Below are 14,146 nucleotides of genomic sequence, written 5' to 3' on the forward strand. Positions count from 1 at the left end.
GGGAACTGGAGCAGACCTCGCTCCAACAGCATAGCCCCAAATCCCCAGAGGTTCCCACCTCTAGGATTAATTAGCAGCAATTCAGAGGTGCCTTGGACCTGTCTAATCCAGGCTCCTGAGGTGCTTCCCTTCCTGCAGCACGGCCCTGCTCCCAAGACATTCCTATGCCAGTCCTGTAACTAAAACCTCTCAGAGACTCAGGATACACCGCGGGGGCCGGGCTGGGAGGAAGGTAAATGGGGCTGAGGTATTTATTCACTCCTGCAGCCCTCCGGGCTCTCGGAAGCCCCGGAGAGGGCTTTACTTGCCGTGACTCGCCTGGGGCCGGGTGCTGACAGCAGCAGCAGACAGCAGCGATGTTTTGCTTCTAATTCCCTACGCTTCATGAGCCCGGGGTATCCCGGGTGTCTCTCTAACAAGATGTGGGGCTTCTCCAGGGTTAAGTAACTCATCCAGGACACAGCTGCCCTATTTTGAGCCACCCTCCGTACCTGCTCTCAACACCTGGCGGGGCAATTAGTCACCGATTACAGACAGTGACTCAGGGCACCAGCCCAGCTCCTGCCCGCGCCCACGGGGCTGAGGGACTGGCTGCCTCGGAGCAACGTGTCTCGTTCCTAATCCTGTGACTCCATCGTTAATCAGCCCAGGATAAGAGAGTAAATAAGTCCAGCATTGGAGACTGGTGCCGGACAGGACAAATATTTTATGAAGTGTGTCCCTCTGTTTGTGAGTGCCACGCACCAAATCCACGGATGTGGAGAGGGAGCCCTGAGCTGTGGGATTAACTCCTGCCAGCAAACCTTTGACTCTGGATCTCTGGATACCCCGTGGTGCCCACCAGCGATGCCCTCCCCAGGGACCAGAGAGGACGGTGTGGTGCTGACACAGGGAATGTGCTGGATGTCCCCCACACGGAGATGCCGGGCTTGGCTGCCACAGTGGGCGTAGAGGGGGACGGGGTTGTTGTCCTCATCCCAAGCCAAAGCAGTGAGGGTCCCTCTGAGTTCGGTGCCAGCGCACTGCTGAGGGACAGCTCCTGCCAAGCAGGAGGGGAGCAGCAGCTGGGGGAACCCCATTTGATTGCTGATGCAGCAGGACAACTTCACCACCTCCAAACAGCGTTCCAAGGCCCTTTTTCCCAGACCCCAGAGGGAAGCTGACTTCATTCCATAGGGGCTTATAATGGGGAATAAAAAAATACTTTCCTCCTAAAGCGAAGCCAGGGAGTATTCAAAATGTATCTGCAGTCAGATTCCTCGAGCAGCACCATGACTGAGGCCACAGCCACGTCCGCAGGCTTCCAGACTTGCGTTGTACCAGGAAAATAAAATCCTGGATTAGCTGTACACCCACTTGCAGCACACTGCCCTGGCAGGCAGCTCCGGCTCTCTGCCCCGCAGGGCTCCAGGCTTGCTGGCTGCCCTTGGATGGCTCCTGAGGGTCAGGGTCCCATGGGAAGTCTGTTAGAGCCTTCATTTCATTCTTAATCCAGAAAATTAGCAAATAAAAGCAGGATTCTGTTTTAGGCCTTTGAATCCTGAAAAGCTGCTCCCAATGAGTCTTTCATGTGCTTGCCCAGCTGCTGCTGTGGCACCAGGAGCAGAGGCTGGAGGGGGTGGAAAAGCAGGACAGGGTGACTTGTTTTCATATGAGCTGAATTCCAGCTTTCACTCCAAATCCCCGTTTTTATAGACTTTTCCGCTGAAGTCTGCTCCTGCCCGGGGCATGCCTGTGTAACCGCTCCTCTCTGCATTCCTCAGATTCTTATTCCGCTGGAGACTGGATTGAAGACGGGGTCTGAGCTCCCTGGTGGAGGAAGAGGGAGAGGAGGAGGAGAAGGAGGAGGTTTCCCTTGGCCTCTAAGCTGTGAAACCGGAAAACCAAAGCATGTCACAGGTCATAGAATCCCACGTGTTGCGTGTTGGACAGACTGTGTGTATTTCCTCACCGGAGGAAAGCAAGAGCCTGCACCCAGCAGGGTATCCAGGCAAGTACGTCTACTACTCCACGGAGGCCTGGACTGACCCCCCCTCCATGGTGCACCCCAAGGCTTGCCTGCTCCCCGGTGGGAGAGCGTACGGAGCCCAGCCCGTGTCGGAGCATGTGGCTGCTCACCCACAGGGGAAGGGGCAGCAGAATTCCTCCTTGGAGAGACCCCCTGCCCCGTGCCAGCCAAAGGAGGAGGAGAGCACCAGCATGGATCCTGAGGCTCAGCCGATGTCTCCCTCCCTGGACATAACCATAGAGACTCTCAACCAGATGATCCTAGAAATCGACCCGACCTTCCAGCCGCTGCCGTGCAGGCCGGTGAAGGGTGCAGCCCAGCCTGCTGCTCAGGGGGACACTGCAGCCACCAAGAAGCAGGACCCGGAGGCAATAGGTGAGGCAAAGGCAGCGCTCGGGCTGTGGAGCCAGCGAGGCTCCCGTGAAAACCCTCTGCCAGAGCCTGGGGCAGAGGGGTCGGGCACACACCTGCCCCCTGGACCCACACAAGGTCCTGGGGAGGCTGGAAATGGGCATCAGGGGCATTCCTCACTGTCCCCAGCGGGATCAGCATGGGGAACTGTTTCCTGACATCACGGTTCCACGTGAAGGAACAGGACAGGCTGCATATCGAAGCTCTGCCTAATGCTGGTGCTTCCATGGCCCTGTTCCGATCACTGTTAACATGTCTCCTGCCCAGCCAGCTCAAAGAGATCCAGATGGGAACAGGGAAAACAGCCTTTAGTTCTACCTGATATTCGTTTCCCTGTGTTTGGAGAAAATAATTCTCATTACAAATGGGACTTGCAGCTCTTGGAAAACTTCTAATCCTAGTTGTCATGACCAGTGACTGGCCCTGGGCTCTGGGTGCCATGTGAGCACCCTGCTCCCCTCAAGGGCAGCAGAGCCTTTCCCAGGGTCACACTTGACCTGTGGGAGCACATGGATTTGCAGCCAGATTTCCAGAGCCCTGGGCTAAGGTATCGAGTGTTGCACAACCATCCCATTTAAGTGTTCCCAATTCTTTCGCCAGGGAAATTCTTTTTCCAGGGCTTGTGCACTCCTCAGGCAGCATACCTGGCATAGGCAAGGCACCAGCAGCACATACCAGCCCTGTCTCTGCTCACGAGTGCCTTATGTGAACCCTTGTGCAACTCTTCCCTGTCATCTCTGCAATCCAAGCTCTGATCTGGCAGCTGCTCCTGATCCAAGTATTCCTGCCTGGGCTCTTCTGCTCGTTTAGGTGTTCAGTACCCTGTGCACGGGGCAGCCCCAGCACAAGGGGAGCTGGCACTGCTGACAGGACAGGTCTAGGGTGGTTCAGGTGCCTCAAGTCTCACTGCTTCCCGAAAGCCCTATTGCCCGTCCCTGTCTTTACACACGGAAATACCTTGGCACTCTGTCCCCAGGCCTCTTTCCAGGAAGGTCAAATGTGAGGATGTTAAAGGCAAGAAAAAAATTCATTTCTCCCTGAGTCCACATGCAAACATGAGGATGGCAGGGCTGGAGAAGGACGAGGTGGGTGTGAGGGTCCTGGCCTGCAGCAGGGCAGCAGCGCTGCAGGAGCCAGGCAGTTCCAGAGCAGACAGTGTCTCTGCTTCCCGCCGGGGTGGACAGGGTGGCCTTGCAGATAAAATGCTGTGACAAAGTGCAGATTCAGCTCAGGCTGCTCAGTGCCTGACCCACTCCACTGCCCCCCTTCAGGCATCGCTCAGGGGCTGGAGCCCCAAGCAGCTCCACAGGTAATGTACTAGTGGTTTGGAGAGTCTGGCTCCAAGTGTGGAACTGAACTTCTGGAAAGCTGGCCACGAATTCAGTGGGAAAAGCCTCACTTCAGCTTTCATTTTCTTTTCTTAGCTCTTGGTTTTTACACAAACTTCCTCCCACAGTGCAGCGTCCCTGTTCACTCACTTCCTCCTGCTCCAGCCCTGCAACCTGTGCCCTGATGTGAGGGTGGCAGGGACTGATGGTGCCCAGAGAGGCAAGAGGGGCCTGTTCTTGTTTTGTCCAGGGAAGACCATGAGGAAGCTTTAAACATGGCACTCAGTCCTGATGGGTCCCTTCCAACTCAGCATATTCTATGATTTTATGAAATGCTGCAGCAACAGGAGATGTATTCCTGAGAGTCACAGTTCCCTCTGGATCCTGCTCATTCCTAGAGGAGAGGAGAAAGGAGTTCTCGGATCTCAGCTTGCGTGACATCTGGGCTCCGTGACTGCGGCACTTTTGCCACTCCTTGGTGCTGGAAAACTTGCCAAGGTCTTGAGCAAATATTTGAGGTTTAACCACAGGTGATAAGAGGAGCAAAGGCAGAGAAGTAGGAGGTAAAAGGCCTCATGAGCCCGGTGCACAGATGCTTGTCAGTTCTTTAAAGGACAATTAAAATCCCCGTTTCTTTCTCCTTTTGAGGAAACATTGACAAAAGCATCCGGCCAGGAGCTCGCTGCACTGATACCAGGACACGTGGCCGTGGAGCCACTCCGAGGCCAAGCACTGGAGGAGCTGCTGGTGGGAAGGCTCTGGCTCTGTCCTGCCATGGTCCAGCTGCATCCCCACTGGGCACCAGCCCTCCTGGCTCACCCAGCGCCTCCCTGGTGCTCATGGCTGGCCATGTTTATCCAATCCCATGCTGGATTGGCACAGAGAAGGGGCTCAGGGAGTAACTTCTGTACAGACCCGTGCTTTTCCTGCTCATCCAGCTCCGTGCCCCAGAGCTCTGGCTGTTCTTTGCAGTAGCCAGGGCCAGCAGCTCCCGCACAGCAGGTCTGTCAGGACCTGTCACACCCTGGCCAGGGAGCTCAGGGCTGTCAGAGCAGTTTGTCTTTGCTGCAGCAAAAAGGATTTTCCCTCTCCGAGAAACACCTTTGAGAAGAAGAACTTTCCTGAACTCCATGGCAGGGCAAGAACCAGGCACTGAAAGCAAAGCTGGGCACGTCCAGGCTGGAAGGGAGGTGCACACCTCTGGCACTGGAGTGATTAACCACCGGAGCAGCTTCTCTGGGATGTGATGAATCTGCCATCACTGCAAGTGCTCCAATCGAGTCTGTCTCTTGCTAAAAGGCCTCTTCCAGCTCAGCCAGAAATGCTGGCTTAGTCCAAGGAAGCCAGGACCTGACATGCATCAGGCACCCCATGTCCTGCCCATGAGGTTCCACTGAGGGTCTTGGACAAGACATGCTCTGTCAGGTGTGTTCCCCTGTCACTAATGGCAAGTGGAGGGGCTGGAGATGCCTGGCTCTGAGCACGAATGGAAGAGAAGGAAGAATCCCACAGTAGGACACAGGCACAGAAACTGCCTTGGAAGTTACTTCTCTAGGGAGATTTGTGCAGGGTGGGAGAAAGGAGGAGGGAGCAGCCAGCCCCTGCCCAGGTCTGTGCTTGCTGCCAGCATGGCTGGTCCTGTAGTGGACACCAAGAGTGTTGTAACTGCCCCTGTCCCACGTGGATTTCCTCTGCCTCACTGCCACAGTGTGGACGGAAGTCCAGCTGCACCTGGGGCTGGGTGACATCCCCCTGCTCCTCTGCCCAGTCCCCTCCCAGAGTGTGCAGGGCCACCCTCTGAACCTGACATCATCCCAGGGGGAGCAGCCAGATGTTTTTCTCTTGAGTCAAGTACAAACAGAGCAGCTGCTGGAGGGAACACCCGCCTCTAGCTGCAGGTCTCGGCAGGTCCTGGCTGGGTAATGCTGGCGAGGGGGGTCTGAGCAGCCAGACATGACCGCACGTAACCCCCTTCCCTGGGAGCCTGCCAGCACTGGGGGAGTCACTGCATCGTGGGATCCATGAGGAATCAGCCCTCACAGGGTCTCAACAAAGAGTAGTGCTGGACCCCCAGCCCTGCAGAGCGGGAGCCATAATTCCCAGCAGGAAGAACAGACACAGGTTCCTCACGGAGCTTTGCTAGGGAACCCAGCTTGCACACCAGATTCTTCATGACCTCCTCTCTCTCCCTGCAGACATCAAGTACATAGAGCTGACACCCGGCAGAGCCACAGGGCCCGACCTGCCACAGGGCCCCCCCAGCCCTTTGGGCACTCCCTTCTCCAGGTCCCCACAGACCAACAGCTTCCTGCCCCAAAAAGGGGCACTCGGAGGCAAATACAGCACCAGCGACAGCGTGGTTTTCTCAAGCCCACCCGGACCCTCGAGCCCCCAGTCAGCAGCCCTGAGCTGTAGCAAAGCACCCGAGAGCACCAGCGCGCCCCAGCAGTGCCTGGCAGGACACACGGACACCATCTCCTACAGCCTCGGGGCCCTCGGCACCTCCCCAGGCACTGACAATCTGCTGAAGCCCGTGCACGTGTTGAGGGGCCGGCAGAGGGGCAGCTGGGTGTCCCAGCTCTCCACGAGCCCCGGCTCTGACACCAGCTACATCCTGGGCAGGTAAATGTGATACTGCCCTGTGCCTGGTGGAAGGGGCACAGGGCAGTAACTCAAGTCCCTCATTCCTTGGCTGGGAGGTGATGCCCTGCAGGGCTGGTGCAGTTGCTGGGGTGGTCTCTGTGTATGAACAACCCCCTGATCTCTGCTCTGTCTCCCTCCTGCAGCAGCACCCACTCGCTCCATGAGGACTCGGATGCTTCGGCCGCTGCCTGCTCGTCCCCCGGCAGCTCCCTGGGCAGCCCCTGCTCCCCTTCCTCTGGCATCGTGTCCCACTCCAGGGAAGCTCTTGGTCAGAGCCCCTCACAACCCAGGGCAGGCACCTGCCTGGTCCAGAAGGGCCAGGCCAGCAGCTGCCCCCCCTCCATCCTCACCTCTGCGGCCGACATCCCGGTGCTGCTGGTGAACGGGTGCCTGGAACAAGGAGATGGACACCCCCAGCTGGCCAAAGCCCCCCCCAGCTCTGCCACGCAGCCCCCCCTGCTTGGCTGCAGCCCGGCCTCAAGGCTTGGTGGCCTGAACAACACATTGTCAGCACCAGCACTCAGCTGCCTCTCAGACAGTGAGTCATGGGGCAGGGCAGAGAGGAGCTGCAGACCCCAAAAGCTGCAGGGAAAGGGGGAGCGAACCCCATTTTCCCTCTGGTTTAGCTGTGGATTATAGACACAAAGGATGAGAGGTCCTTGCTGGAGCTCCTTGCTGTGTCTCTCTGTGGTCCAGGTGGTGTCCAGCTCGTGGCTGGTGACCCTGGATTAGCCACAGCCTTCTGCCCACCGGTGTCCTGGGGCATGGGCTCAGCAGACAGGAATGCTCTGCTCCCTCGAAGAGATGCAGATGCACCTATTTATAGTACCTGAGAATGAGAAATATCATTCTGTCCTGTCCTGCTTGTTTGCAGACCCAGAGCGGGTTGGGAGGAGGGGTTGGGGTTCTCGTTTGCTCTGAGGACACCAAAAGGTACCAGGGTTCACAAGGTCCTTCATTCAAGGGCAAACACTGGGGCTATTGTTCTCTGGAGGAGATGAGCAGAGGCAGCTCTTGGGGCAGAGGGTTTTAATTGGCACCCTTATGGGAATAGCAAGAGGGTGTGTGGGTCAGATCCTGGTGTAAATCCCATGGTCCAGTGGATTGTGCAGGGCTGGGCAGGCTGGCACTGCCAGGGGATTCCATGTGACCCTCTCTGCACTACATCGCAGCCTGCCAAGAGAGATAATTACATGGAGAATGAGCTATTCTGAGGAGTGGGGAGGAAAGGATTCAAAAGGATTGAAAAACCTTCAGCACTGGCCAGACTGAGAAACGTCTTTGCGGGGCTCTGGCATCTGTGGAGGTCCTTCAGGTTCCTGCTGGCCTTGACATCCTGTGGTCTCTTGCAGGTCCCCCCAGGGCTGGGCAGCCCACCATGAAGTTTGTGATGGACACATCGAAATACTGGTTCAAGCCAAGCATCAGCAGGGACCGAGGTGAGGCAGGGAAGGCTCTGTGGGTGTGACCCCCCCTCGGGTTCTGTTCTGTCCCCGGAGTTCTCCCGTGTCCCTGGGGGGACTCAATGGGGGCAAATCAAAGCCTACTGGGGGCTGATGGGTGTGGAGAGACCCTCTCACAGGTTGAGTGGGGCGGCTCAAAAACAAGGGCTGTGCCACGGCCCCTTTGTGTCCTCCAAGTCCAGCAAAACTTCTCCTGACTGTCACACATCGTGGCCTGGGCAGGGGCTGAGTGTCCTGGGGAGTGCAGGGATCCATGGGACCAAGCCAGGACCCTGCAGGGACGCTGCAGTTGGTGCCACACAAGGGATGTGCTTGTCCTTGGCACACGCTCCAGAGCTTTTCCTGCTGCTGCCAAGGAGAGACTCCCTGCAGAGTACCAGGGCACAGCGTGGGGAGACCCCACCTGTTGTGTTTGGCTGAGCCCCTCCCTGTGCCCTGACAGCAATCCAGCTGCTGAGGGACAAGGAGCCAGGCGCGTTCCTCGTGCGGGACAGCACCTCGTACCGGGGCTCCTTCGGACTGGCCATGAAGGTTCCTGGCTCTCCATCTGGCAGCCAGACAGGTATGGGGGGCAAACGGGGGGGCTGCTTCAAGGGTTTAACTGAAATTACTCAAACTAAAGCCAGATGAGAAGCTGCAGGACTCTGGCATGTGGGAGATGCTGGCAGCGAGTCTGTGGGTGCCCATTCCACCTCTCACAGGGGCTGGCAGTGCAATGGCAGCGCAGAGCAGCTCCTGTGATGCCCTGCAACAGGACTCTGGGGTGGGCAGGGGTGACACAGTGGCACTGGGGCCGATGCTGACACTGATTATGGTCCCTCTTGCAGGTGAGGAGAGCAGTGACCTCATCCGGCACTTCCTAATCGAGTCCTCCACCAAAGGGGTTCACCTGAAAGGTGCCAGCGAAGAGCTGTATTTTGGTAAGGACGGTGCTGTTGCCCACAGCAGCCCTGGCAGCCCCAGGAGCTGTTTCCAAAGCCCCTGGAAGCACCAGGCAGGACCAGGTGAATGTGTTGCACACCTTCCAGCACAGGAACCTCCCAGCCCCTGGTCCTGCCCATGCTTCCCTGACAGTGGGACCGTGGCAGTGGCTCCAAAGCAGGAGCATGAGCTCCCTGGGACACTTGCAGGGTGGAGATGGGGGGGGGGGGGCGGGGGGTGTTCAGGCAGCAGCACCCTCCTTACTCACGGTTCTTATTGCAGGGAGCCTCTCTGCCTTTGTCTACCAGCACTCCATCACCCCGCTGGCACTGCCCTGCAAGCTCAGCATCCCCACCCGAGGTAGGTGATGGGACAGGAGGGATGCTCCGAGCGCCCGGCGCCGTCCTGCTGTGGGGATGGGACAGCAGTGACTCCCTTCTGCTGGGGATGGAGAGAGGGCAAAGGAAGTCAGAGTGGGAGATCAGAGGTGAACAGAGCCAGAACAGGGAAATGGAGGACAATTAAGTTAATTACTGCTCTAAACCCCTGCAATTAGAGTGGTCCTGGGCCTTTGAGCCTCTTGTGAGATAAGGAACAGCCAAAGAGGTGACCAGCACAGCCCAGCCTGTGGCATCACTGCTCCTGCTTGTCCTTTGTGCAGATCTCGCTGATGGAGAGGACAGCCCTGACTACACTCCCGAATCTGCTCTGTCCCTGGCCAGGAAAACTGCAGGTGAGGACAGGAGCCGGCTGCTGGCCCTGGGGACAGCCCAGCTGGCAAGAGCTGGAGCCCTGGGCACACCATGACAGCAGCAGCTCACTCCTGTGCAGTGGTGGGCACTGGTGTGACATCCCCCTCCAGCTTCCCTGTGGAGCTGGAGATATCTGCAGGATTTCTGCAGATTTTTCCCTGCAAGGGAACCTGATATTTTTAAGGAAAGAAGACTTTGGGTCCTCAAGATGCTTGAAAACACAGTTCTTGAGGCCATGAGGCTGATAAAGGACCCTCAGTTTCCACAGTTTTAAACATTTCTTGAGTTTTAAGCCTCTTTCCTGATGGGCTTCAATGGGGGTGGAACAGCTGGAGCTTTAGGAGAGGGATGGGCAGGCAGGGGCTGGTTAAATTGCTGAGGGACCTTATGGGGCACATGTGGCAATGACAGAGCAGGATGGGGAAGGGTCTGTGCACCTCAGCCCGGGTGGGCTCCAGGTGAGGGCAAAGAATGAAAGGCAGGAGACCGCATGGACGGGTCACAACGCAGGCTGGGGAGCTGGGGACTGCTTTGTTTTGCTGGAAACTCTGAGAAATCAGTTGGCAAGTTGGAAAGTTTAGTTTGACCCAGAACAGCCCTTTAAACAGCTCAATCAGCCTGAAATGTCATGTTTTAGGTTGGCCTTCAGCCCTTCATTGGCTTGGGGTATTTCTGCTTTTCATTAAAGGAAATATGTAATAAACAGAAAAAAACCCCCAGCAAATGTGACATTTAGAAATGGGAAATTAAATACTTTGACTTTTACAACAATTAGTGCAAAGAATTAAAGTAAACCAAACTAAATTAGCGAAGAATTTCTGAGTCACCAAATCTTTTAATTTTCGTCAAAACAAACCTGACCCGGGTCCGTGTGAGGGATCTGCAGGATGACCCCTGGGACCCAGCCCTGGGTCTGGCCCGTGTCACCTCCGTGCTGAGCCGGGCCCTGTGCTGTCCTTGCAGTGTGCAACGTCCTGTACCTCAACTCGGTGAACGTGGAGAAGCTGACGGGAGCCCCAGCCATCCTGAAAGGCATCTCCTGCACCTTGGAGCTGGAGACGCTGCCCACTCCCACCCTGGTGCACTTCAGGGTGACGGAGCAGGGCGTCACGCTGACCGACGTCCAGAGGAAGTAAGAGCCCAGGATGGACCAAGGGGGTGGCCCAGGGGGGGTCATGGAGAGGCAGCTCCCTCCTCACCTCCCAGCCTCAGGAAAACCTGCCCTGGTTGGACAAGCCCATGTCAGGATGCAGGGATGGACTTGACCCTTTGTTACACATGGTGCTGTGTGTGGCGGCGTCACAGGGGTGGGATGCAGGAACCAGCTGCACCCAGGGTTGGGATTTTGGGGTGCTTTGAGACCCTCATTCCCCCCCAAGCACAACAAGGCTTGGATTTGCAAATTTGTGTCCTTGCCCAGGCCCTTCCCTTTCCTAACAATTCCCTCTCCTCTTCCAGGGTGTTTTTCAGGCGACACTACCCCTTGGCTGCCATCAGGTTCTGTGGGATGGACCCTGAGAACAGAAAGTAAGTTTTGGCCAGCTGTGCCTGTTGGAGCCACCTGCTGTGCTCCCTTCCCTGTGCTTCCAATGCTTCTGCACCACTTCAAATCCCAAATCCCATAAAACTGCCCTGGGCGCACTGTGCTGGGGTGGATCTAAACATAACCCTTGGCTTTGCAGCTGATGGAATGAGTTAAACATCAGCCTTTGAGCAACTCCAATTCTGTTCTTCCCCCAGGTGGCAGAAATACTGCAAGTCCTCCAGGTAAGAGCAGGGACCTCCCGCATGGAGTGGGGGGCTGGAATCCTGGGGAATGATGCTGCTTTGGAAAGTGGCTGCATTGCAGAGCAGCAAAGAATCAGCTTAAAAATGAGGATAGAAGTTACCATGGTGGCAGGATGAGACGTGGGACTGATGGGTGAAGTGTTAGGGGGGGTTTGCTCTGTAGGTTTGGATGAGAGGTTTGGCTGAGCCCAGTTCTCCACATCACCTCGTGCAGAACCCCCCATCCAAATCCCACAGCCTTCCCAGAGACTTGTGCTGGGCTCAGGAAGTGAGTTTATATCTGGCTCTACCTTGTGCTCAAGAATCTTTTCACAGCTGGGGAAGCCTTGCCAAAAACGCTCCTCCCGGCTGCTTGGCTTCCAAGGAAACGTGATTGGGGAGCGGGCCAAGGTGGAATTGCTGGAACTGGGATTTGGCTTTGTGGCTGGGGCTGGTTTCAGCCCATTCCTTCAGATTCCTGGATGCAAACTGAATAAGCCTCTCTCCTTTCTCAAAGAATCTTTGGGTTCGTGGCCAAAAGCCAGACAGACTCGGAGAACCTCTGTCACCTGTTCGCAGAGTACGACACCGTGCAGCCAGTGTCCCTCGTCATCGACCTGCTCCGCCAGCTCCTGCCCAGCCCATAGGGACAGAACCCCAGGATGCTCAGGGCCAGCAGCTGCCCACACACTGCTGAGCTTCTCCTGCCCCCCTTCTCCTGCTTCTGGGTTGCATTTTGGCAACAGCACGTATTTAGACTTTTTTGTTATGCACCATCCACATCAGGAGTCTCAGCTAAAGACTTTCAGCTCTGGTGGGATGAGATGCTCCTCTGAGCCTCTCCGTGGGGCACTGGCTGCCCAGGGGAAGGGACGAGAGCTGCCCAGACAAGATGAGAGCTGTGCTCTGTATGGAACTGTTGTCCTTCAGCTGGACCATCTCTGCTCTGAAGGACCCCAATGCTCTGGCTGGGGTTCCTACCAGACATGGAGTTCCCTGTTCTTGGGGTGTCCAGGCTTAGGGAGGTCATGGAGCTGAGCTGAGCTGAGCTGAGCTCCCATCATTGGGGACTCAGCCCTGACCCCCCCCAGTGCTGTGGCAGGAGAGGTCTGGGGCAGGCAAGGGGGAGGAATCACTCCCTGAGCAGCACAAAGAGGCAGCTTTGCAAATCAAAGTGTATAAAATCACTAAGTCCTGCTGGAAACCTGCTTCCCTCAAGGAGCAAGCAGCATCCACAGGGAGGAATGACAGAGCAGCGCATTTTTCCTGGTGCTGGGAAATTCTCCTGCCCTTTTACGCAGAGCGGGGTTGCGGGCAGGCTCGATCTCCCAGCATTGCGGAGAGCTGGGAAATAAATGGTGACATTTTCATGACAGTGAAACATCGGGTTTTTGGAAATGACTTGCCTGAATTTGGGCCGGATTCTCAGATGACGTAAATTGGCAGGGCCTCGAGGAAGACGGTGCTGCCGTGATCTGCAGCAGCTGAAGGGTCAGCTCACGCTGTAGCTCGGAGCAGAAAGCGGCTCCGAGGCCACTGCGCTGTTCTCTGCCTTAGTTCTCACTTGGTGCCTCGGCGTTGGTTTAATTTTGGCCCCCATGTTAACAAACCCTCTCAGGGGTATTTTCAGTGAAGCAGTAGAACATTTATCCTGCCACAGGCAGCACAGGGATGGCAGCAACGGAGCCACTCGCTCTGCTCCAGAACAGCTGAACAGATGCACCCGTGGCAGAGTCCCTTTCCTCCAGCCAGGCTGTGGAGCGCGTCCAGCTTCAGCAGCTCTTGGCAGTGACCAAAACAAATGTTGGGGTCACTGCAGGGGGAGCTCTGCTCAGCCACAACCCAGCGCTGCAGGGTGGGCTCCGGAGCTGATCCCCAGGGGCTCCCGGCACCTCTGCTGTCCCCATCGTGCTGCAGGGACCCAGCGGGCTGCAGTTCGGGCTGTGGGACCTCGGCCCTGAGACCCCGGGGCAGGTCTGAGACCCCCAGAGCTGGACTCTGTTGTGGTTATCGTGATGCTGGTAAGGATCAGCAATTGGGAATGGGGACAGGCAAAGGCTTTGGCTCCACACGGTGCTTTGGGGGGGTCGTGCTGCCGCCCCGAGTGCGGCCAGCCCTGGTAGCCATCGGCACAGGGCCGGGGCAGGGGCCGGCCTCCGGGAGCACTGGCGTCGGCCCTGGTCCGGTGGCCGATCTGCCGTGCCAGCAGATTTCTGGGCTGTCTGTCTTGGCTGCGGCCGCCTCCGGCCCCGTCCCGGGGGTGTTTGCGCAACGCAAGCACCGCCGGCCGCGCGGCTCCGGTAACCGGAGCATCGGGCTGGCGCCAGCCCCGGGTGGCACTGCCGGCCCCGGGAGCCACCAAACAGGGACTCGACGAACTCCTGGGCCGTGACCCCGGGCAGCACTGGCTGCATACACCGGCAGAGAGCCAAGCCGTGACCGGGAAGTGTGCGGCTGTCACAATTCCTGTGTCTGGGCATCTCCCGTCTGCATCCTGACACCCTCCCAAAACACCGAGCGGGGCTGGAGATGCCCGGTGCACCCTGGCACCAGCAGACACCTGCACAAGTGCCTCGGGCTGCGGCTCGTCAAGGCCGGCGGCACTGCTTGGCCCCGAGCCCGTGTCCCTGGAGCAGCCGGTGCCTGTCCCTGTCCGCCCCTGAACTTTGAAGCCGGTCCAGGGTCCCCTCCCCAGCCTGGCGCCGTCTCCAGCCCCGCCGCTGCGCAGGGCCGACGGTGACGATCCTCCCGGTGGCACCGGTGGAGACGCTGAGCTGGGAGTCACGGGGAGGCAAGAAATCATTTGTTTCTCACCCCATCCCTGCTCAATGAAGGTCTTCCAGAGGCTTGTGG

At 57.4% G+C, this 14,146-nt stretch overlaps 1 protein-coding gene across 1 annotated transcript; it reads left to right on the forward strand.

The window, feature by feature from the left end:
* Positions 1-1,890: 1,890 nt before the first annotated feature.
* Positions 1,891-11,940, forward strand: TNS4 (tensin 4; the record flags this gene model as incomplete). The annotated part of the gene is made up of 12 exons (XM_082297378.1): positions 1,891-2,383; positions 5,943-6,369; positions 6,534-6,928; positions 7,743-7,829; positions 8,296-8,415; positions 8,681-8,773; positions 9,057-9,134; positions 9,436-9,507; positions 10,490-10,658; positions 10,985-11,053; positions 11,267-11,293; positions 11,811-11,940. 12 exons carry the CDS (start codon positions 1,891-1,893, stop codon positions 11,938-11,940), a joined length of 2,160 nt encoding a protein of 719 aa, XP_082153504.1.
* Positions 11,941-14,146: the final 2,206 nt, after the last annotated feature.

This window comes from Coloeus monedula (genome assembly GCF_965178545.1).
Source record: "Coloeus monedula genome assembly, chromosome: 26".
Taxonomy (NCBI): Eukaryota; Metazoa; Chordata; class Aves; order Passeriformes; family Corvidae; genus Coloeus; species Coloeus monedula.